The following is a 24628-nucleotide window of genomic DNA, read 5'->3' on the forward strand; positions in this document are numbered from 1 at the left end:
TAGCATTCTTTACATAGATATACTATAATTTATGTAAAATGCTTCTTAGACATTTTGTTACAAATAATGCTGCAATGAATATCCTTGTGCGTAGACTTTATGGTGAGCATTATACTAAGGGAGGTTTAGGGTGCTGTGACAGTGCATAGCAGAGACACTTAATCTGGTCTAGGGAGCTCAAGAAAGCCTCTCTCAAAGAAAGCTATTTAAACTGAATGTGAGGTATTTGGGGTGGATGGCTCAATAGAGAATATTAGAGGAAGGAAGTCCTAGGAGAGGAAGATAAGGAAAAGCTTGGACTTGTGGGGGAGGAGTAAGGGTAGAGGATGACTTATTTCAGGAAGTGAAAAAAGTTCATTTTGCCTGTAACAAAATGTTTGGGGATAGAGTGAGTAGTAAGAAAACTAGGCTGGAAAGCTGAGCTAGCTAACAAGCTCTATTGAAGTGCTTGGACTTTATGATATGATAAGATTGTGATGTAGAAAGAGTACTCTGGTTGCTACATAAGGAATGGATTGAGAGGTTGAAGCTGTTGGGGAGATGGGGAGTTCCTCAATCTACTGATTTCTTAATTTCTTTTTTTTTAAGCTGGGTACAGTATACTTTATTGATGGAACAGGACAGTGTAGGGCTGCCCAAGCCCCTCCCCTTCTTCAAGGGGTCTGCGATGAAAACTGTGGTGGTCAGGAGATTTTCAGTGTGTTGGGAGATGAGTTGGGGCAAGGAGTCCCCTGTGGTTGAGGTCCTCTCTCTTCTTGCTCTCGCTGAGGCTCTCGCTGAGGTGGTCAGGGGGCTCTTATTCCTTAGAGGCCATGTGGACCATAAGGTCCACCACCCAGTTGCTGTAGCCAAATTCATTGTCATACCAGGAAATGAGCTAGACAAAGTGGTCATTGAGAGCAATGCCAGCCCCAGGCCTGACGGTGGAAGAGTGGGTGTCACTGTGAAAATCAAAGAAGACAACCTGGTCTTCAGTGTAGCCCAGGATGCTCTTAAGGGAGCCCTGCGATGCCTGTTCCACCACCTTCTCGATGTCATTGTATTTGGCAGCTTTCTCCAGGCGGGAGGTCAGATCCATGACTAACATGTTGGGGGTGGGTATGCAGAAGGCCATGCCAGTGAGCTTCTCAGTCAGCTCAGGGATGACCTTGCCTATAGTCTTGATGGTGCCAGTAGAAGCAGATGATGTTCTGAGCAGCCCCTTGGCCATCACACCACAGCTTCCCAGAGGGGCTGTCGCAGTCTTTTGAATGACAGTGATGGCATAGACTGTGGTCACGAGTCCCTCCACAATGTCAAAATTGTCATGGATGACCTTGGCCAGAGGAGCTAATCAGTTGGTGGTACAGGAGGCATTGCTGACAGTCTTGAGGGAGTTGTCTTACTTCTCAAGGTTCATGCCCCTCACAGACATGGGGGTATCAACACAAGGGGCAGAGATGATGACCCTCTCGGTTCCCACCTTTCAAGTGAGCCCCAGCCTCCTCCATGGTGGTGAAGACCCCAATGGACTCCACAACATACTCAGCACCAGCATCACCCCATTTGATGTTGGCAGGATCTTGCTCCTGGAAGATGGAGAGGGGCTTTCCATTGATGACAAGTTTCCCATTCTCAGCCTTGCCTATGCCATGGAATCTGCAATTGGTGGAATCATAGTGGAACATGTAGACTGTGTAGTTGAGGTCAGTGAAGGGGCCATTGATGGCGACAGTATCCACTTTGTCAGAGTTAAAAGTGGCCCTGGTGGCCAGGTGCCCAATGTGACCAAATTCGTTTACTCGGACAATTGTGTCTCAGGGACATGGCTGGCACTGCCCTGGAAGATGTGGCTGTCAGTCTAATGGAGAGGAGCAGAGAGGCTTCTTAATTTCATTCATTGGCATAACTGGTTTATCTCTTCATCTTTGCTCAAACTATATGTAATGTGGGAATTAATTTCTAACATATTCATCAATTGCTTTTTAAATTTTGACTTGCTATATTTCAATGACAATTTCCAACTCCTAAATTCCATTATAGCTAACTCAAGTTTCTTTAGTGCCAGCAATTTAAAAACCTCCCTTTCAGCTCAAAATCTTATTACTTAGTCTGGCCCCTTGATCAGAAATTCAGAATGGAACCAAAAAAGAAGTAGACAATAAGAGGCAGGAATTGCTCAGGTCTGTAATGAATGAAATGAAAACAGAGATGAAGAGGGCAGTGCTGGTGCAGGAGTGGATGTGAATGGCAGGAGGTAAGCTTATAGAGCCTGCGCTTATATCAGGAACCACAACAAGAATTGGAGGTACTGGAGGTTGAGAGGTATGAGTCCCATGTCTCAAATCTCTCAATCTTTCCCAGGAATCCATTGGTTTTTCAGAAAACTGAAGTTAGAGAAAGTGAGCTCATTTGTCCAATATCAGTAGTGACCTAGCATGTAGGTACTACTCCATCACGCTTATCGTATTCTTCTAGATAATCTCCTAAATCCAAAGAGTCTTTTTTTTTTTTAAGATTTTATTTATTTGACAGACAGAGATCACAAGTAGACAGAGAAGCAGGCAGGGGGGTGGGGGGAAGCAGGCTCCCTGCAGAGCAGAGAGCCTGATGCGGGGCTTGATCCCAGGACCCTGGGATCATGACCTGAGCTGAAGGCAGAGGCTTAACCCACTGAGCCACCCAGGCACCCCTAAATCCAAAGAGTCTTGTTGGAAATCTTCAGAAACTCTTCCACAAACTGTGGTCTGATGAGATTCCCTCTGAAGGAGTTAAGTACTTATGCCCCTTCTGGAAAAGGGGGAACTTCCTCATCAAACACAGGCTCATTTATGATTCAGCTTCTGCAACATTAACACGTGTGCCTTAGTCTCAGTAGTGTATGTAACGAACAGCACCATCCTGAACCAAGATCAAGGGACTCAACTTGTAAAGCAGTGAGGATGAGGGGAAAGAATAGAGAATTCAGGATTAGAGTCCTACATCCATCTTGTTCTAGCAGGTTAATAAAAGCTCTCTGGGCCACAGAGAAATAAGGGAAGTTACTTCCTTTTCAGAGGGTTGTTTTCATGAGTGAGAGCAAGAACTAAGAAGAGCATCTGCCACAAAAGAGGTCCCCTATGTTGGTCTCTTTATTTTATGAACACATATCCTACCTCATTGAACCAGTAAAATCCCTTGTGATGATATAATAATTTTAGGTCAAAGAATTTCATAAATTCAGTGTAATTTAATGTACATTAATTGCCCTCAGGAGACTCCTGGGTCAGAATTTAAAAGAGCTACAAAAGCAAGTGAGAATCTTACAAGATAAAAGGAATCAACTGGAAATAACCAATTCTCAGCAGCAATCCAGAATTCAGGAACAGGAGGCCCAACTCAAACAACTGGAAGAGGAAAAAAGAAAATCAGAAGAGGTAAGAAAGTAAATGGATGCACTTTTCAGTTTTCCTATTCCTGTAGACCCGAGTCACAGCTGATGGTTATTGACGGCCCAGCATTTTACCCCTTAAGTTTATCAGGAAAGCAGAATCTACTCTAGCTATCTCCAGCAGGAAAGGATTGAACACAGGGAATAACATGCTTACAAACTGTTGGAAGGGAGATGCCGGGATGAGGAGAATGTCAGAATGTCAGAACTTTGGGTAACTCCAGAAGTCCAGAAACCCCAGGGAAACCCCCTCCTGCAGCCCCAGAGAGAGGGAGTTGCAGGAACACTTCCTGAACCCCTGTAAATGCCTCCTCTGCTGTCTGCCTGGTCACCTCCCCACCAGAGCTGGAGGACGACGGCTCTACCCTCCCACTGCCCTCTAGACTGTGTACAAGTGCCTCTCCTTTGTTGGAACTCTGCTGTCAAGGGAAGTGTGGTTTTCAGACTTCTAATCTTGCAGCACAGAATAGTCTCATTTTAAAAAAAAATGTTTTTCAGCATCTCAAAAGCAACCGAGAATTATCAGAAAAGATATCTGGGCTGCAGCAGGAGAAGAAAGCACTCTGTGAAGAATATGGGCAGTTTCTGAAGCAGCTTGATGTCCATGTGAGGTAAATGAAAACGAGTTCCCTCCAAATGGGGAGTTCATGCTTTTCCCCAAATAGACCCTTTTCATTTGCCTTCCTGCTCTTCTCCCCTCGCATTCTTCGCTCTGTCTGACCACCCTCTCCTTGTTTCAACTCCTCATTTCAACTCATAATTCTTAGACTAGGAGTCACCTTCTCCAAGAAGCCTTTCTCGACACCACCAGCCTGGACTGGGTGAAGTGCTCATTCTTTGTACACTATAGCCTTTGTACATGCCTCTTTGTATTTATTTCAGAACTTGCCGCATTCTTTTGAAATAGTATGTTTCACTACCTGTCCTCCTCACCAGACTGTAGGCTTTTCAAGGGTCTGGGCCATGGTCTTATGCATCTTTTTATCCATAGTCTCCTGTATATAGTAGGTGCTCAATAAAAAATGTGTTTCTGAACTTCTGGTTCTTTCTTACATTCCCTGCTCATCATTCTACCACATTCCTCCCACTTTCCTCCTTTCTGGAATGTAGCATAGTAGTTCAGAGTATGGACTCTGGAGCCATATTGCCTGGGTACAAATCCTGGTTCTACTAGAAACTAGCTGTGTGACCTTGGATACGTTATGTACCCTCTCTGTGCCTGAGGTCCTTCATCTTTAAAATGGACAAAATAATAGTACTTTCTCATAAAGCTGTTATGAGAATTGAATAAATATACATAAAGCACTTGCTTAGATCAATGTCTAACGCACAGCTACTATTATATCTTTTTTTTTTTTTAGTTCCTTTTCCATGATCCACCTCTCTGCTCCTAGCTCTGTAGTCTTCTACTCTATTCCTTCAATTAAGCTGAAATTTCTTATTCTTTTGTATTATTACTCACCTACGATGTTGATAGTATTAATGATATTGATTTAAAAACCACTGTTTACTGCTCTTTAAGGTATTTTTGCTATTCCTTATCTTGCTTTGATTATCACATTACCGAGAAATGTAGAAACCATGGTCAGGGGAGTATGCGTGGTTCCATTCATGCCGCTTACAAATCTAAGGCTAGAACTCAGTCCTCTATAACCTCTATAGTGCTCTTTCCACCTCTTATCTTGGTATTAGAGTTGGAAGAATGAAGTGCTAGATCCAGAGCATATAAAATGCCACAATGCCTGCCAGATGTGCTGATACTGAATCTAAAGTGTATATCCATTGCTTGCCCAGAATCCTCCCTGTGTTCACGCCTAGTCTCTGGCAATAAACACAGTTTTGTGATTTTACTATCATAGCTTGGGTACAATTTTACATTCTTTTCCCCTTCGTGTTTTCTCATATAAGCATTGTGCTTATGTTGCTACAGTCTTTGAATTTGCTTATTTCTGTAGAACATAATATTTCGTAAAGTTGCTATGCCCTTGCACTAATAGCAGCAGCTAAACGGTTCTGATCGCTAAAGAGGACTAATAGAACCCAGGTACTAACAGTACCTTCCAAATGTACAGCTCATTGCAGGAGAAAGATGCAGTAGCACAACAGAATTAGGGTCAGGACATGCATTGCCTCCCACGGCAGGCTCATGGCAGACAGTCCCAAGAGGTCCCTCAGGGGCCCCCAGATGCACTCCCTATGTTAGGACCATGCTGGGATCCACTGCCTCTCTGGGGGTCAGGAATTACCAATGTGTGCACCGAACACCTCACAACTGGGGATCCCCAATGGAGTCTCAGCTGAGATTTTTTTTTTTTTTCCCTGCTGGTCATGGGAGCATATTTCTGCTAGGTAACCAGCCTCAATAGCACAGCCTTCCGGAGGTCTGCTGAGACCAAGTACATATCCTCAGTCTCACTGTTACCAGGAAACAGTGCTGACAAGCTGGGGCAAACTGCCATCAGACTCCTCAGTCCTGTGATTACAAACCAACGTGGCTTTAATCGGCATGTCTCATTGCTTGACCACTGGTCAGTGCAAGCAAGGACTTAGCAAAACAGCTCAGGTCAGTTCTAGGCCTGCTGGAATTGACCCTCACAACACAGTCCTAATGAGTTAAGAATTATTCACTGGTCCTATGAATGGTATTTTTACTCCGAATAACACAGAAAAAAAGTATTTTGGTTTGTGTATGCATATATAAGTACATATGCACTTTTTGTATACATATCTATATGTGCGTTTTTTTATATGTATGTGTGTATACATGTGTGTGTGTGTGTATATATATATATACACACACACATATATATATACACACACACATATATATATACACACACTTTTTGTTTTAAACATTATTTTTATAGAATGAATTCCCAGGAGTGGAATTACTGGTCAAAAACCTGGAACGCTGGATCTTAAAATGTATTGACAAACATTTGGAAACATCCCGCCAAAATTTTCTGCCATTATCATGTAAGAGTAGCAATTACACCATCCTCATTAGCATTGGGTGCTGCTATTATAGGGAGGGCTCTGATGACATTTTCCCCAATATTCTTTGCTTTGAGGTATAATTGGCATATAATAAAGGCACAGATTCGGGGTGCCTGGGTGGCTCAGTGGGTTAAGCCGCTGCCTTCAGCTCAGGTCATGATCTCAGGGTCCTGGGATTGAGTGCTGCATTGGGCTCTCTGCTCAGCAGGGAGCCTGCTTCCCTGTCTTTCTCTGCCTGTCTCTCTGCCTACTTGTGATATCTCTCTCTCTGTTAAATAAATAAATAGATAAAATCTTTAAAAAAAAAATAAAGGCAGAGATTTGAATGTATACACCCGCATACCCACTACCCCATTCAAGATCCAGAACATTTCCATTATCCCTTAAGGTTCTATCTGGACTTTTTGGCGTTAATCTGCATCTCCTGAGTACCCCGCCTCCTCCCAGACATCCACTCTTCTGAGCTCTGTCTCTTCTAGCACTTCATTTAAATGGATTCTTACCACATGTAATTTTTTGTGTCTGACTTCTTTCGCTCAACCTATTCTGTGATTTTTAATGCTCACTTATGGTCATAAATATTTGTCATTTTATTTTAAATTTCTTTGATGGTTAGTGAGACTGAATATTTTCCCATGCTATTTGCCCATTGCCTTTAAGACAGCAGGTCCTAACCCTAGTTGCATGTGCCTGGGCCCCAACATAGGTCAGTTAGATCAGAATCTGTGGGGATAGGGCTTAAGGATCAGCATTTTGACAAAAGCTTCCCCATGTGATTCTGATGTGCCATCCAATGTCAAAAACACAGTTTTAGGAAAGAAAATGGAAGGAATTGTCAAAACTCTATGTTCGTTTTTGTTTTCGTTCTCCCGATCCCAGCCCTGACCTTTACAGGCAATGCTTGTTTTTTCCATGTTTTCCCAAACACTCTTCCAGAGGAACAAATTCCTTGCCCTTTTGAAAGAAAAATAATAGAAAAGTCTATCTGGTTTTGCTTAAACATAAGCAAGAAATTGTCCCTAAATTTTAGAACATGAGTATTGTGCTGCCTTATAGATCTAGTAGTTAATAAAGCCAAAAATAAACTTAGAAAACCCACATGTTCTTCAGGCAAGTTGGCCAACTGAGCTTCTGCCCAAACCAAGAAGTATGCCAACGAGCCTGCCAGCAATGGCGAGAGAAGGCTCCCAGCCCTCACCAGCTGTACTGCATAGACATACTCTTCCAGCCATGCATTACACTACAGACAGAAGCCTGAGTATCCAGCAATAGGAGCTAGTTAGGTCAAGTGTATTATACTCACCTGACAGAAGTCCCGTCAACTGAAAAAGATGGGGGCCCTGAAGACTAGACAGTGGCATGGGGAAATGCTTACAATATAATAAATGGAGAGAGTGTAAAATGAAAATTTTAATGTAGGCAGTGTCTAAACAAAAAACACTTATAAAAAGACTAGAAAGAAATACACTATTTTTTTAAAAGATTTTATTTATTTATTTGACAGACAGAGATCACAAGTAGGCAGAGAATCAGGCAGAGAGAGAGAGGGGTAAGCAGGCTCCCCACTGAGCAGACAGCCCGATACGGGGCTCGATCCTAGGACCCTGAAATCATGACCTGAGCCGAAGGCAGAGGCTTAACCCACTGAGCCACCCAGGCGCCCCTACAACACTATTTTAATACTGATCATACTGGGAGTTGGGTCTTCTTCCCAAATTTTCTATAGCATATCCTCTTAGTTTTAAAAATAAATTAATTTCAGGGCACCGGGATGGCGTAGTTAAGTATCCGACTCTTGTTTTCAGCTCAGGTGGTGATCTCAGGGTCATGACCTCAAGCCCCACGTGGGGCTCTGTGCTCAGCGGGGTGTCTGCTTAAGACTCCCTCTCCCTCTCTTCTTGCTCCTTCCCCCTCAAATAAATAAATAAATCATTTTTAAAGATTAGTTTCTTAATAGGCCAAATGGCAGAATAAAAAAGAAAGCAGCTAAGATTTGGGTTTTAATATCCTCGGGCAGGATGGGTAAAATAAATCCCAAAAATACACGCTGTGTTTCAAATGATGTAAAACATCAGAGTAACCGTGAACAGCTGAGAAACCTGGAGGACCACAGGAAGGTTGTTTGTACATTGCTAGATGTTACACCTCTGAAGCTACGGACCAGGGGTGCTGAAACCCGGTGATATCTTCTGCCAGGCTCTTTCTAGTAAAAAGGGAAATAAGAACATTGATGAGATGTAGACATCTCCCTGTCGAGAACCCAAGTCACAGCAGCAGTAATCATGAACACAGTTCTGCAAAAGTATGTACCTCCTCTTATGTGGTTACTACAAGGGTCACAGAACTGAGCAGGCGTGGGGCAGTTTTATGAACTCAAGTATCTAGACCAACTCTATTAATTAGGATGTAGGCTGAGTTGCTGGAGCAGAGACCCTGAATAACAAAGTATTTTGAAAGGAAAAGGTTTTTCTCCTGTATAACAGCACAGACATAAGCAGTCCAGGATGGGTTTGGTGCGTCAGTGTAACAGGAGTCTAGACTCCTTTATCTCATTGCTCCAGCATCTTTAACATGTTGACTTTATCCACATTCAAGCCAACCAAAAGGAAGAGGGGAAAGCAAGGATGTTCCATTTGCCTTTAGGACACACTGCTTCAACTCATGTCCTATTGGCCAGAACTTACTCACATTTCCATTCCATCTACCTGTAAGGAAAGTCAGGAAGAGTAGTTCATTTTTTTTTTAATTTATTTGACAGACAGAGATCACAAGTAGGCAGAGAGAGAGAGAGAGAGAGAGAGAGGAGAAGCAGGCTTCCCACTGAGCAGAGAGCCCTATGCAGGGCTTGATTCCAGCACTCCGGGATCATGACCTAAGTTGAAGACAGAGTCTTTAACCCACTGAGCCACCCAGGTGCCCCAAGAGTAGTTCATTTTTATGGGCAACCAAATGCCCAGCTGAAAGTTGAGGGGTCTATAATGGCAGAAGGAGGAGAACATGCACTGGGGACAACCCCAGCAGTCAGTCACTGCCAAATACACTGACATTCTGTATCAAGCCTGGTATGTATGTCTCTGGCCTCCAGGAATCCGAACTTCTCAGCTGGGTGTCTGGCTAACAGCTAAGTTAATCTTCTAAGGGAAAGCATGCAAAATGATTCTTTCCTGTACAATCAGCAAGTAGGAAAGAGAGGGATACTATTTTGAAAATTGGAAGAGTCTTGCAAAAACATTTTTAGGGGTAAGACATAATTTGCAAGACCAGAAGATGCTCTTGGAGTAGCTCTTCCATCACAGTTTGACTAGAATTAGTTTCTAGATAAGTCTGCTTTGCTCCTTCCCTCCCATCTGGTTCCTACCTAGTTCTTACATAAAACAAAATATTGAGCACATACAAATATCATCAATTAATTTATGACAAAGAAACCAAGAATATACAGTGGGGAAGGGACAGATGCTCCAATAAATAGTGTTGGGGGAAACGGGATGGCTACATGCAAAAGAATGAAACTGGACACTTTCTTATACCATACACAAAAATTTGCTCAAAATGGATTAAAGACTTGAATACAGGACCTGAAATGTAGGCCTACCTACATCGAATATCATATTCAATGGCGAAAAGCTAAAGCTTTTCCTATAAGATTAGAAGGTATAAACTTTCAGATATAAAATAAATAAATCATGGGGATGTTATGTATAGCATGGTGACTATAGTTAGTGATATTATGTTGCATCTTTGAAAGTTGCTAAGAGAGTAAGTCTTTTTTTTTTTTTCTAAGAGAGTAAGTCTTAAAACTTCTCATCAGAAGAAAAAAATTCTTTGTATGGTGACAAATGTTAATTAGGCTTTGGTGATCATTTTGCAATATATACAAATATCAAATCATCATGTTATATACCTAAAACTAATATAATGTTATATGTCAATTATACCTGTTTATTCTTTTTAAAAAGATTTTATCTATTTTTTAATTAATTTAATTTAGTATTTACTTATTTATTTATCTCTTTTTTTTTTAAAGATTTTATTTATTTGACAGACAGAGATCACAAGTAGGCAGAGAGGCAGGCGGTTGAGGGGGGGGAGAAGCAGGCTGCCTGCCGAGCAGAGAGCCTGATGTGGGGCTCGATCCTAGGACCCTGACATCAGGACCTGAGCCTAAGGCAGAGGCTTTACCCACTGAGCCACCCAGGCACCCCTTATTTACTTATCTCTTAGAGAGACTAGTGAAAGAGAGAGAGTGAGCCCGACCAGGAGGGGCAGAGGGAGAGGGACAGAGAGAATCTTGAGCAGACTCTGTACTGCCCAAGGGGGGGTTGATCTCACAACCCCAAGATCACGACCTGAGCCGAAACCAAGAGTCAGACGCTCAACCAGCAGAGCCACCCAGGCATCCCAGTTTTAAAAATAATAAAATTTAATTTAATTTTCAAAAGTTAAAAAATTGATATGTTACTGCGAGAAATCAGCAGCGTCTGGTTTGCTTGGCTTTGCTGTTATAGCATTGCTGTATAGTGGGAGATCATAGGCTCTGGGGTCAGATTCTCTCTGTAGGAGTAATTCCTTCTGTGTCAGGAGGCCCCAAGAGCACCCTCAGGTTTAGTGATTCATCAGGACTCACAGAACTCAGAAAAGCTGTTATACTCATGGTTATGATTTGTATTACAGTTGAAAGGATACAGATTAAAATCAGCAGAGGGAAAAGGCACATAGGATAGAGTCCAGGAGAGACCAGACACAAGCAAACTTCCCGATGTCCTCTCCCAGTGGAGTAGAAGGGGCAGTACATAATCCTCTCGACAATGGCATATGACAACATGTATGAAGTATTCCCAACCATGAAAACTCACCTGGGCCCTAACATCCAGAGATTTTATCAGGGGTCAGTCACACCTGCACCCTACCCACTTTTCTTGAGATCAAGGGCTCCCTGAATGAAATCTGGGTTTTGTTAGCAGGAAAGAAGAAAGAATATATACCTGCACCTTGTAGCCCACCACAAATAGTCTGTTTATAATGAAGTGGAAGTGATGAGTGGCTCCCTCCCCGATATGCCCAGAGCTTTCTCTCAAGCTTGAGCCTGCACTGGAATCCCCGGAGGACTGCTCCACTCCCAGAGTTTATGATTCTGTAGTTCTGGGGCAGAGCCTGAGACTTTGCATTCCCAGCAAGTTCCCAGGTGAGGCTGATGTTGCCGATCAGAACACAGTTTGAGAATCCCTGCTGTAGGCTTAGAGAAAAACCTGTTTAGGAACGTTAGCTGCCACAAGGGTTCTCAGCCGGCAGCGGTTTGCCTCCCAGGACAAGGGGACATTTCACAATGTCTGGAGATATTTTGCGTTGTCACACTGTAGAAGGTACTACTGGCATCTAGTGGGTCGAGGCCAAGGATGCTGCTAGGCATTCTGCAATGCACAGTTCAGACTTCCGCAACAAAGAAGTATCTGGCACAAAATGTCAATAGGACCGAGGTCAAGAAATCCTAGTTTACAGTGATTTTGTGTTATCAGACCTAATAGGTTCAAAGCAAAATTTCTCCGCAATTTTTCATTTGCAGAAGTGCTTTCTGAGTAACAATATTCTTATTTGGAAAGCATAGTCATCTTCAAAGAGGTTTGACTAGTGGTGGTATTGAGGCTTTAATCTGTTTTCTTATTTACTCAGGTTAGCTGTAACAGCAGCTTGAAACGGTAATGTAGATTTTTGTTCTTTTTTTTATAAACACTTATTGATATAATTGACATACCATACAACTCACCCACTTAAAGTGTACAATTCAGTGGCTTTTAGTGTACCTCCGTCACTGCAATCAATTTTAGAACATTTCATTATCCCCAAAAGAAACCCTTTAGTTATCATCTGCTATCCCCCATCTCCTTCCCCACCTCCAGCCCTAAGCAACCAGGAATCCTCTATATTTGCCTCTTCTGGACATTACATAGAAGTGGAATCATAGAACACGTGGTCCTTTATGAGTGACTTCTTTCACTTAGCATAATCCTTTCAAGTTTCCTCTATGTCGTAGTGTGGATCAGCACTTCATTCCTTTTCATGGCACAATCATGTTCCACTGTACAGATATTCCATGTTTTGCTTATCCTTTCATCAGTTGTTGGTCTTTGGGTTGTTTCCACCTTTTGGGTATTGTGAATAGTGCTACTATGAATATTCACATGCAAGCTTTTGTGTGGACAAATGTTATCATTTCTCTAGAGTAGATGCCTAGGAGTGGAGCTGCTGGGTCCTACAGTCAGGCTTTTTCCAAAGAGGCTGCACTGTTTGACCAGAAGTGTTTGAGAGTTCCAATTTCTCTACATCTTTGCTAGCACTTGTTATTGTCTTCTTTTTTATTTTAGCCAGTCTGGTGGGTGGGAAGTAGTCTCTCACTGTAGCTTTGATTTATGTTTCCTTAACAGCTAATGATGTTGAACATCATTCACGCGCTTATTGGCGATAAGTCTGATTTATGTCAGAATCTGAGTTAGAGTCTTGAACAGAGACCTGCCTAGTATTGGCCTCCAACGTCCAGACTCGGAGCAAGGACCAGGAGTGGACTCAGTTATCAGAGACTGAAGTGGGTTATATCACTGTCCAAGGGTATAGACAAGAATTCGAAACTTAAATTAACGACTGAACTCCATGGAACAGGATTCAGAATTACAGGGATCAAAAGTCAAGTTGGGGGTGACTAAAGCTGGTGCTGTTCAGGGGGTTACCCTTAGTCCATTCCCCCACGTGGGGGCCAGAAGTCCTGCAGATGGAAGGCAGGAAAGTACCTACCTCTGGTGAAAGCAAGAGGAGAAAACCCAAGAAAGGTGCACAGTGAGAAAGCAACATAAATGTCCACGGTGCTCAGCTGAACCTCTATTTAAATTTACTTTTATAGAATCTGTAATGAGAAACGTCACCATCACAAAGCCAAGCTTTGCAGAGTCAAGGACCGTTTAAGTCACAAAGTAGAACTACGAGATAAGAGAATTGAACAACTGGAAAATGAAATCAGAGGTCTGCGGCAGCAAATGGAAAAGGTGAGCAGAAAGGTGAAGAGCTCCCCAGTGTGCTGTGGCTCAGCTCGTTCAAGAAAACCCACTCATGCTTTGACTCTCTTGTGGCCTCTTCATACCCTAGGTTCCCATTTCCTTCCTTTGTACCTTCTTTTGATGTGAGTAATTCTGCTAAAAAGTATGTAAGACTCATGGTGCTGGTAAACTGAATCAGACACTGAAAATATCCTGCACTTCCAACTCCGGTCAGTGTCTTGTCTTCAAATGACAATGTCTGCTCTTAAATATCCGTCAGCAGAGACTTCCAGACGGCCCTCCATAGCGCATTCCTACTTCACATTGCCCTCATTTTGCCTCAAACTTCCATCAGTTTTAAATGGCAGGAAAAATTGGTGACCCCTATTTATCAGTCCCTGTATAGTACCTGCAGGCTTTTTTTCTAAATATCTATGTCTCCATCTTTGTCCCATTGCCCCTGTGACTTACTGGTAGGCAGGAGGAAAGTGAGACCAATGGCATGGAATCAACTGCAGAACGGTCTTGAGATCATTAAACTACATGAATTCAACTGACTAGGCCAGTAATGCTTTCCCTTCTCGAGATGCCTAGCCCATCAGAATTTTGAAAACTCTGTGCTCACTTCTAAAATACTCATTTTTGTGTATGTGCCAAGGATCCCCAAAGAATTCATGTAATTTCAGTCATTCCATGGGCTATTATGGGATGGTTAAGAATTCTAGACTACACACAATAAAACATTTTTGGATTATAACAGATGGGTCACCAATGTTTAAAAAAAAATTCCTCCTGATACTCCACACTGTAGTGAGAGAGGAAAATAGTTGGATTTTGCAATATCCTTCTCTTTGGGCACTAAATTGTCAAACTTTTAAAGACTCAGATCTAGGTTAGACTCACAACTAGGAAAAGCACATGAAAAGTACTACAGAAGTAAGGAGCCATCCTGGTTCATGGGCCCACTGGAAATAGCAGTCTACTTCTGCATCACCACTCTCTTGTACTGCCTGCCTTCCACTCTTAGACTTACATGACAGAAACAGCCCCCTACTTCTTTCTTCCTGACTGTACTGGGTTGAATTGTGTCCACCACAAATTCGTGTCTATCTAGAACCTCAGAATGTGATCTAATTTGGAAATAAGGTCTTCGCAGGTGTAATTAGTTAAGGTGAGGTCATGGTGGATTAGGGTTGGCCCTAAATCCAATAAGACTGGTGTCCTTATAAGAAGAACAGTCACGCGTAGACACATGCAGGGGAAGAAGGCCACATGACAGTGCAGGCAGCTCTCAGAGGGATACAGCTATGCCAGGGAGCACCAGGGATTGCTTGTAAACTCCAGAAGCTGAGAGAGAGGCATGGAGCCCCCAGAAGGAACTCACCTAGCCAAGACTCCAATTTCAGACTTGTAGCCTCCACAAATGTGAGAAAACCAATTCCTGTTGTTTTAAGCCATCCAGTGTGTGGTAATTTGTTCCAACAGTATTGGGAAACTGATACATCTACCCGGAGAACCACAGATCTCCAGGAGAGATGGCAAATAAGCATAGGCTAAGGAAGAGCAGTTGGTCCCTTTGCTCACTGCCATTGAAGGCTGCTGGGGGCTTTGACCATAGGCAGATACAAAATCTAGACCTGCCACTTCATAGTTCTGTGGCCTGGCACAAATCTCTGGGTATCATTTTCCTTGTCCATGAAATGGTGGAACTAATCCCCACCTCATGAGGCTTTTGTGCAGTTAAAATAGGAAATGCCCAAAGTGGCACCTAACACAGACAACTTTCCAGAGGTGTTCTTTTCTTCTCTTTTGGTGTAAGCTCTCTTAGAAATATGCTGATTGGTAGATGTAGATTTCACAAGAGAAATTGTTAATAGAATAGGAAATACTTAACCTAGAGAAGACTGGTATGAGATCTTTTAATGCCACAGTGCTACAAACCTGAAGGTCCTGATTTTATTTATTTTAGGGCCCATGGACCAGAGCCACAAGCTTAAAAAATCTGGGCTCACCTTCCAAGCACCAAGTCTCCAGAAAGTGATGCCACTTTTTTGGGATTTCATTCTTTCAGCCTTCTCTTTATACAGTGAGCCATTGAGTCTCCTGACTGTTGTAAACATCCAAACCAGATTTCTCCAAATATTTTATCCTTTTATTAAAGCAGGCATCCTGATTTTCTCATTCAAAAAAAAAAAAAAAAATAGGGCACTTCCAAGGGTAGAATGTCAGTAGTCTGCCCCATCCGGTTTCCTTTCTAATCCAGTTGTAACCACAGAGTAGTGTTGGTAGGATGACTGCTTCTATTCTCAATCCTTACCAAAAATGTATTTAAATAAGAGCAGACAAGACTGCTGTTAGACATGGAAGGGTCCTGGCTGTGGAACTTAAAAATCTGGAGTGGTTTGTTTCAGAACATAATGTAATATCCTCTCTTACCATTCTTGAATAATAGATGGCATCTTTTCCGGATGATCTATATTAGTGCCTTATTTAAAAGAAAGAAATGAATTTGCCGCTCTTAACTCAATGATTCACCAGCTGCCAGCAGCTCATTATCCTTCTCCCATCCCCACTCACTCCCACCTTTGGCAGGTGGGGTGTCAACACAGAAGGGTGAAGGCACTTACCATTGACAGGGCATCAGTGAAGTGAGAAGGGCAATTCTACACTTTCGAGCTTCTAAACTCCTCACCCACTGTGATATTTATTAATAGCTACTGACTCTTTCAATACAAGAACATTAGTATTTTTTCACAACACACACTCCTTTGTCATTTTAGCTATAACTTTGCTAGCTATTGCTTTCCGGGGAAATTGTTGGTAGAAAATGAGACATGGTGTCACGTTAGAAGTCTTTTCAGCGTGAGCACTGTAAGGATATTCTCCATAGCCACCTTACCTGCTCCATGTGCCAAGGCAACTGAGATCCTGATGCTGGTTGCCAAGTGTGGGGGCTAAATTTGCATCTCCTCCCTTTGCCTTAAAAAGACTATTGCCACAATGCAGACGGAAATGTATTATATGGGAAAATGTCAAACTGAAGCTTTGGGGGATCCAGTTGCATTTGGTAGTGATTTGATACCTATGGTGTTAGAATACACAGGAAAGCCTTGGGACCTTCTTGGAAGTTGAGTGCTCAGATATTTTAAAATGTTAACCCAGGAGAATGATTAATTGTTCAAAGAGAATACAGGACCTAATATAAACAAAATAAACAGAAGAACTATCCAGCTGACAATGTCAGCAAACAGGTAAAAACAGACGAGGGGACAGGAGAGGAAAAGGAAAGAAGGGAAATTTGGTGTCAACTTCATAATTCTTCCTCCTGCTGTGGTAATGAACGGCTTTGTTTTCTCTAGAAAAAGGCATTCCAGGATGAGGTCACTGCTCAAAATAATATACTGCTCCTAGAGAAAAGGAAACTTCTGGAACAAGTCACAGAGCAAGAATTAATCCGCAACAATAAATTGATAATATCTTCAGTCCAGATCAGGTAGGTGTGGTCCTGCCTGAGGAGCCAATGAACTCTGCAAAGATGTTTCTCCCTCAATGAAGAGATTGTTCCAGAGACTATCCTTTGGGTTTGCAGCCTGTCTCGTAATTGTTGCTCTGCTGCCTGCTGTTTTCAGCAGTTCATGGAAATGTTATGAAATTAAAGAGAAAAAGATCATGGAGGAGATGGGTCAGCTACTCAGATGGGCTCTTGCACGTGGGCATTGCCTGACTGAGGACCTAGCTGTGCTTGTCCTGGCCTGTTGCTTCATGTGTTGACACTCATTTTTGTCATCTGATACCTGTGGAATCAAGGTAGATCAAGAGAGCAACAGTCATACTAGTGACTTAAATTCATGAAACCCTTAGGATACCAATTGTATTCATTTATAACGAGAAATAGTCCCAGCAGAGAAGAATTCACACATCAGCCAGCCCAAGCGCTCTCTCCTCTATTAGGAAACTCCAGTTACAATGAAAAACTTTCTTGGAGCACAGAATTAGGGCAAAGAGAATGGTTTGATCTTAACACATAGAGTCACCAATAATAACTATAATGATTAATATTTTTTGAGCACTTACGATGTGCAAGGCATTGTTCTAAGCTCCCTCTCTCTCACCAGTCCTCACACCAATCCCACAAGGGAGGCTCTGGGACTAGCCTTATTTTATGGGTGAGAAAGCCAAGGTCCAGGGACACTTGGGAACTCAGACAGCCTGGTCAGGGCCAGAGTAGTGTATGAACCTCAGTAGCTTGGCCCTAGAGCCCACAGTACCACAGTCTGTGGGGAGATCTGCCCACTAGAACTCTCCTTTCTGCTGTTGTGGGCACACACTTCTCAGGGCAGGCCTGGAGAGTCTCTGATGATTTCTTACTCTCTGTGTCTCCCTTTTTGTATACTCTGTATAAGCCATTGCCCTTCTCAAACTATGTCATTGATTCTGACATTCCCAACACAACTGACTTATTACCCGTGCCTTAACATTAATGATGTTCCTATCTTGCCCTCCTAATGACACATCCTGGCCATCTGGGTTGGACTTGTATGTTTTCCTTGGAATAAGTTTCTTCTACAGGATGCTTCTTTCTTTCACAGATGAGTAAACCAAGGCTCAGATTTGGTAACTTGCCAAAGGTCACACAGCTAGTACGTGACAGAACCCAAACTCAAACACAAATCTCTGATTAACACTATTGTACCACCTTATGTCCCAGATAAACCATGGCCCAGGAGAGCGAGTCTGATAGAGTGGGTAGGAACTCAGGCTTAGACATCTAAAAGAGCCAGATTGGCATCTCAGCTCTATGACTTTCTGGGCTTTGGTCCTTAAAACAAGTTGCTTTTCTCTGGGCTTCAGTTTCCTCATCTGTAAAATGGGCTCTATAACAATATCCATTTCATGGAGTTGTTGCAAGATCAGATGACACAATGCATGAGCAGGTTTAAGTGTTTACTCTGTGGATAAGGCATGGTGCCGAAGTACATGGTAGGTACTTGGTAAATGGTTGCTGCTGCTGCTGCTGCTGCCGCCGCTGTTGCTATTTCTACCACTGTTGCTGCTACTACCGCCGCTGCTACTACTATTACTACTGCTGTTGCTGCTACTACTGCTACTACTATTACTACTGCTGTTGCTGCTACTATTGCTGCTGCTACTACTGCCACTGCTATGACTATTACTACTGCTGTTGCTGCTACTACCGCTGCTGCTATGACTATTACTATGGTTATTACTACTATTGCTACTGCTACTGTTACTGCTACTACTCCTACTACTATTACTACTACTGCTGTGACTGCTGCTATTTCTACTGCTCCTAATATTACTATTACTACAGCTGCTGCTAATACTGCTATTATTACCATTACTACAGCTGCTGCTATTACTACTGTTAGGACTACTGCTGCGCCAAGTAGTCAAGTAGTACTGCTGTTATGACTAGAGCTGAGCCAAGATGGAGAGGAGGATGACCAACCAACTGAGCCACCCAGGCACCCCTGGGTCAGCTTTTAGTAAACACTCTCCTCCTATGTGATCCCAAAGAGATTGTGCGTGTCTCATATCTTCTTCAACAGTGTATCACCATTGTCTTTTTGCTTCTCTATCTCATCAAATCAGCAGTGAGATCCTGGAGGGCAAGGATTGTATCTCATATGTCATTTTAGCTATAGACAGGTGCTCTATAAATATTTGAGAATGAATGACTACTAAATATTTTCACATGTATGCCTCATTCTCAACCCTGTTTGCCATGGATGATTCTAGCTCTGTCTCAGAAATGAGCAAATCTGAGGCCCTGAGAGGTAAATGAAGATAGTCTGGTCTGGCAAGTAGTCAAGCCTAAGGTCAGAGTCAGAGAAAAGCAATGATGTTACAAAGATCCAAGCAGACAATTAGTCAAGTCCAGATAGATGCAGCCAATAGTATAGGCTCAGAGAAGGTCCAGAGTCTGGCTGGTAAATGTGTCAGGGAGAAGGACTTCAATGAGCAGAGTTGCATTCTGAATCTAAGATAGAGGCTGTTTGCTTTCTCCCCTAGTTTGTATCACCTGCTCAATGTTTACTTCCAGGATACTTATGTAGATCCTGCCTGTTGGGTACTATTGCTGTGAACATAAGACCTACATCTGGCTTGCTCTCAGAAAGGTGATTATTTCTGGGGTGGCTGGGTAGCTCAATCGGTTGGGTGTCCAACTCTTGATTCCGCTCAGGTCATAGTCTTGGGGTCCTGGGATCAAGCCCTGTGTTGGGCTCTGCACTCAGCACAGAATCTTGGGATTCTTTCTTGCCCTCTCCCTCTTCCCCTCCCCCAACCGGTGCACACACTTCTCTCAGGTCAATAAATAAAATCTTAAAAAAAAAGAAAGGTGATTATTTCCAAACTATATGAGTTATTTCATAGATTTTATCCAAATTCGAACTGCCAGATTATGCAGCTTAATTTCCAGTAGTTTATTTTTTTTTTTTTTTGCTTGAGCTACAGCTGTTCTCAACTATGCTAAGTCCTAGGGATATGAAGATAGACTGTGTTTCTGGAAGTCTTTAGTAGAGAAAGACAGAGACATACATGAATAAACACTACAGTATTATAGTTGCTGAGTCTTTTATTTTATTTTTTTAAAGATTTTATTTATTTATTTATTTGACAGAGATCACAAGTAGGCCAAGAGGCTGGCAGAGAGAGAGGACGAAGCAGGCTCTCTGCTGAGCAGAGAGTCGATGTGGGACTCGATTCCAGGACCCTGGAATCACAACCCAAGCCAAAGGCAGAGGCCTTAACCCACTGAGCCACGCAGGCACCCCAATAGTTGATGAGTCTTAATGGTGTATATACTAGACCTGATAGCTTTGAGATCCACAACATTACCCTCAAAGAAGATAAAAATGTGATGGGGTAAGGACTATAGTACGTCAAGCTCCACATTTTATATGTGAAAAAAGTACCAACTGGTAACATCTTCATACATGTTAACTCCAAAATTATTTTTAAACTTAGAATCTTAAGGATCTTCCAATTCAATCTCCTCATTTTATACAGGAGGGAGATAAAACTCAAGAGAGGCTAAATGGTATGCCTGAGTCACACTGCTAACATTTCCCACATCTCCTGATTCTCGGTGATTGAGTATCATACTACAAACAGATCACTATATAGATCCCTGAGATCAGACATATCCTAGATCTTCTCCTTCCTTGCAACACCTCAGAGGCTAAAATGGTAAGAACTTGACATTTGTTGAGTGCTTGCTATGTGCCTGGTACTGTGCTAAGCATTTTATGTACATTATCTCATTTAATCTACAAACTATTCTGCCCATTTTCACAGCTGAGGAAACTGAGCTCTAGAGAGGTAAAATGACATCATTGGCCAAGGCACATCACCAATAAGTAGAAGAACAGGGACTGAAGCCAACTCTCTGTGGTACCTTATTCTTAGCCACTATCTCGTAATACCCCAACTCTACTGTTTCCCTTTCAGGATATGGGGGTAACCAGGGACATGGCCTTGTAAGAGACCATGTTGCGTCCTGTGTTGTAATCCCATCTTTCCTCTCTATTGGATTATAAAATCTATAAGAGCAGGAACTATGTCCATCATGTTACCCTCTGCATCCCAAGGACTTAGTACCTGGGTTAGAGCAACAACTTAACTCATCTCCTTTCAATCTTTCCTCCTAATCTGTCCTGGCCATGCCTCCAGACTAATCTTCACGAAGCACTGCCTGCCTTCATAGTACTTCGTCCCATAGAGTTTCAGAGACTTGTTTTGTCTATTCGATAAAGTTTATTCATTCAGCAAATATTTATTAGGCGTATACAGTGTGCCAGGCCTCATGCTGCCCCTCCCTTGTGGTTTGGATATGGTGATATACAAGATAGAGTGTCTGCCCTCAGAGAACTCAGCCTTGATGAAAGTGACCATCATATAACCAGCAACTGCCATACACTGTGTGAGTTCTACCATAATGGTAGGCCCAGAATGCTGTGAAAGCAGGAAGAGTGGCATCTAAACCTGTCTGGGGTGGTTAGGGAAGGCTTTCAGAGCTATACTTCCAGAGTTAGAAGAACTGAAGCCACATAGGAACTTCCCATAGTCCAAATAACTTTCTGACATCAAACAAGCTTGATCAAAGGAAACCAATCTGTTTACTGTTTCCCCCAAAACTCTGGTTTCCTCCCACTAGATCATGTATTCCCCTTACTTGGAAAGACACATCCCATCTTCCTTCCTTCTTTCATCTTCCTGGCTTTTGTCTTTTGAAATCCTATTGTTCTGCTAGCCTATAGCCAGAAGGGTCTTTACAAAATATAATCTGAGCATATGACCCAAAGCCATACAAGGACTTACTGCAGTCATCTTTAGGCTCTTGGAAATCCCTCTCCTTCCACTGCCTTCTCTCATGACTTCCTTGCCCCAGATTTTCTCTTGGCTGTTTCCTACTGTCCCTCGTAATTTAACCTAAATACCTTCTCTTCCATAAAGCTTTTTCTGATTCCTCCCATCTCCAAATATAGCTTTGTGTCCTTGATAGGACTTCTCACTGCTCCTTATGTCCCAAATACTGGCTCAGCATTTTACTAGTTGTGTGGAAGGAGGAAACCTCATTTACCTTATAGTTCCTCCATCTGGGAAAATGAAGTTATAATATTCAAAGGTGGCCGTTCCTCACCAAAATCTACATATGAATATTTATAGCAACATTATTGATAATAGCTAAGAGGTGTAAACAGCCTAAAAGTCTATCAACTGATGAATGGGTAGATAAAATGTGATATATCCATTCATACAATGGAATATCATTTAGCCACAAAAAAGGAATGAAGTATTGATCCATGTTATAACACAGATGAACTTTAAGGATATTATGTGAAATGAGAAAAATCCAGTCACCATATATTATATGATTCCATTTATATGAAATGTTCAGAGTAGACAAATATATAGACATAGAAGTAGATGAGTACTTGCCTAGGGCTGAGGCATTGAAAGATGGGAGGTGTAGTTAAAGGGTATTAGGTTTATACCAGGGGTGATGAAGATATTCTAAAATTTATTATAATATGGTTGTACAACCCTGTGAATATACTAAAAACCACTGAATTGTGTACTTTATTTTTATTTATTTATTTGAGAGAGAGAGAGAAAAAGTGCAACTGGGAGGAGGAGCAGAGGGAGAGAGAAGCAGACTCCAAGCTGAGTGAGGAGCCTGACACAGGACTTGATCCCATGACCTGAGATCACGACCTGAGCCGAAACCAAGAGTCAGATGCTTAACCAACTGAGTCACCCAGGCACCCCAAATTATGTACTTTAAATGACTGAATTGTATAGTGTGTGAATTATATCTCCATAAAGCTATTACAAGAGTGAGTGAATGAAGGAATGATTGAATTTCAGAGATGGCTACTGGGGTTAAAGTAGAATAATTAAAATAATGCATATAAAGTACCTGGTGTATTGCTTGGCAAATTAATGGCATTCAATAAATACAGCTTCTTTCATTCAGTGAATACACTTGTTTCCATATTGAACACTTATTGAGTTCCTCCCATATGTTAGGTATGTTTATGTTAATTAATTTTTGCAATAACCCTGAAAAATTAGTGATTAATTGTTATTCTCACACTTTAAATGTAGGAAACAAAACTCAGAGAGGTGATGGGACATATCAGAGTCTAACTAGTCTAACTAGTAGAGCCAGAATTCAAATTCTCTGAATGGTAGTTTTTTCCTCCTTATAGAAGCTCCTCATTTATTTCAGGGTAACTAAGAATTTCTCACAGAAATTGAGTTCGTGTGTATCAAAGTTTAGAGGTCCAAGTTTAGGGGAATCGGTAAACCCCATAATTGTATGTTAAATTTGATCTGTGTTGATCAGTTTCTATAAGAAAGGTATTTGGTTTTTAAAGTCACAGATCTTTCAAAAAAAAAAAAGATACTTTTTTTCATGATTTAAAGGGACAGAAAATGTTTACCAGAGTATTAAGTAAAAACTCACCTAATAGAACAGAATGATTATATCAGCTAATAAGAGGTAATACACATAGGACAATAGATATAATAAGAAGGCTTACAATGAAAGTGCTAATATAAAAGTATAAGATTTATATTTTTATAATTACTAGATATTCTATAGGTATTTAGGGATTACATTTTTTCAGTTTTATTGAGATGTAATTGACATATAACATTCATTGTATAAGTTAAAAAGTATAAAAAAGTAAAACTATTTTTTTTCCTGGCAATGAGAACTTTTTAAGATCTAGTGTCTTAGCAACTTTCAAATATACAGTACATTGTTGTTAACTGTAGTCTTCATGGTATACATTACATCCCCAGAATTTATCTTATAACTGGAAGTTTGTACCTTTTGACCACCTTCACCTAATTCCTCCATCCACAACCCCCCCACCTCTAGCAACCACAAATCTGATCTCTGCTTCTATGAGTTTGGTTTTTTTTTTTAGATTGTACATATATGTAAGATCATGATGCTATGAATATGGGGTGGGGCACAGATATCTTCAGGCAGTGATTTCATTTTTTCCAGATACCCAGAAGTGGAATTGTTGGACCATATGGTATTTCTGTTTTTAATTTTTTGAGGAAACTCCATACTGTTTTCCAAAGTGGCTAAACCAAAGTATGTGCCCATCAACAGTTCAACAAGGGTTTCCTTTTCTCCACATCCTTGCCAGCATTTGTTATCTCTTGTTTTGTTTTTTTTTTTTTTATGATAGCCATTCTAGCAAGTAGGAGGGGAGGGGATTAAATTTTTAACCAAAAATATCTATAAAGTACATGTCTTAGGATCATATTGCCAATGGCTTATAATTATAATTTTAAATATTCATCCTTTTTCTTTCAGAAAACAATTTGTGACATCCCTGAATTTGAATTATTGAATAAAATCTTGCCCTTACAAGACTCCTTGTTAGTAAAGTCAGGACAGTCATCTGCAAGACTGAGAGTCATGACCGCCTAACTCATCCTGAGTTGCTGGCTTAACAGAGCATAGCATTTGGGAGTAATGTTTCTATATTTAGTATTTGAATTTTTTTCCAGTCCCTTCTCTTTTTCCACCTCCTCACCCCCACACCTGACAGGATCTCGAATCCATACACGTAAGTTTAAGGTAAATGTTATTTGGTTTCCTTTGTGTAAAAAACTGAAATCCTATGGCTGCCTTGTCCCTGTAACCCCA

At 41.6% G+C, this 24628-nt stretch overlaps 1 protein-coding gene and 1 pseudogene across 1 annotated transcript in view; one reads left to right on the forward strand and one right to left on the reverse strand.

The window, feature by feature from the left end:
• The window catches only part of LOC111143216 (coiled-coil domain containing 30), a 104915-nt gene extending 80560 nt beyond the window's left edge, over window positions 1-24355 (forward strand). Inside the window, exons 12-16 of the mRNA XM_022496786.1 lie at window positions 3233-3395; window positions 3908-4020; window positions 13296-13437; window positions 16788-16921; window positions 24293-24355. Of these exons, the coding sequence (XP_022352494.1) occupies window positions 3233-3395; window positions 3908-4020; window positions 13296-13437; window positions 16788-16921; window positions 24293-24329 (589 nt within the window). The 3' untranslated portion in view covers window positions 24330-24355. The remainder of the gene's footprint in view (window positions 1-3232; window positions 3396-3907; window positions 4021-13295; window positions 13438-16787; window positions 16922-24292) is intronic.
• LOC111143615 lies at window positions 797-1886 on the reverse strand (annotated as a pseudogene).
• Window positions 24356-24628: the final 273 nt, after the last annotated feature.

The sequence above is a fragment of the Enhydra lutris genome, unplaced genomic scaffold (assembly GCF_002288905.1).
Source record: "Enhydra lutris kenyoni isolate GAN:26980312 unplaced genomic scaffold, ASM228890v2 scaffoldscaffold9, whole genome shotgun sequence".
NCBI lineage: Eukaryota > Metazoa > Chordata > Mammalia > Carnivora > Mustelidae > Enhydra > Enhydra lutris.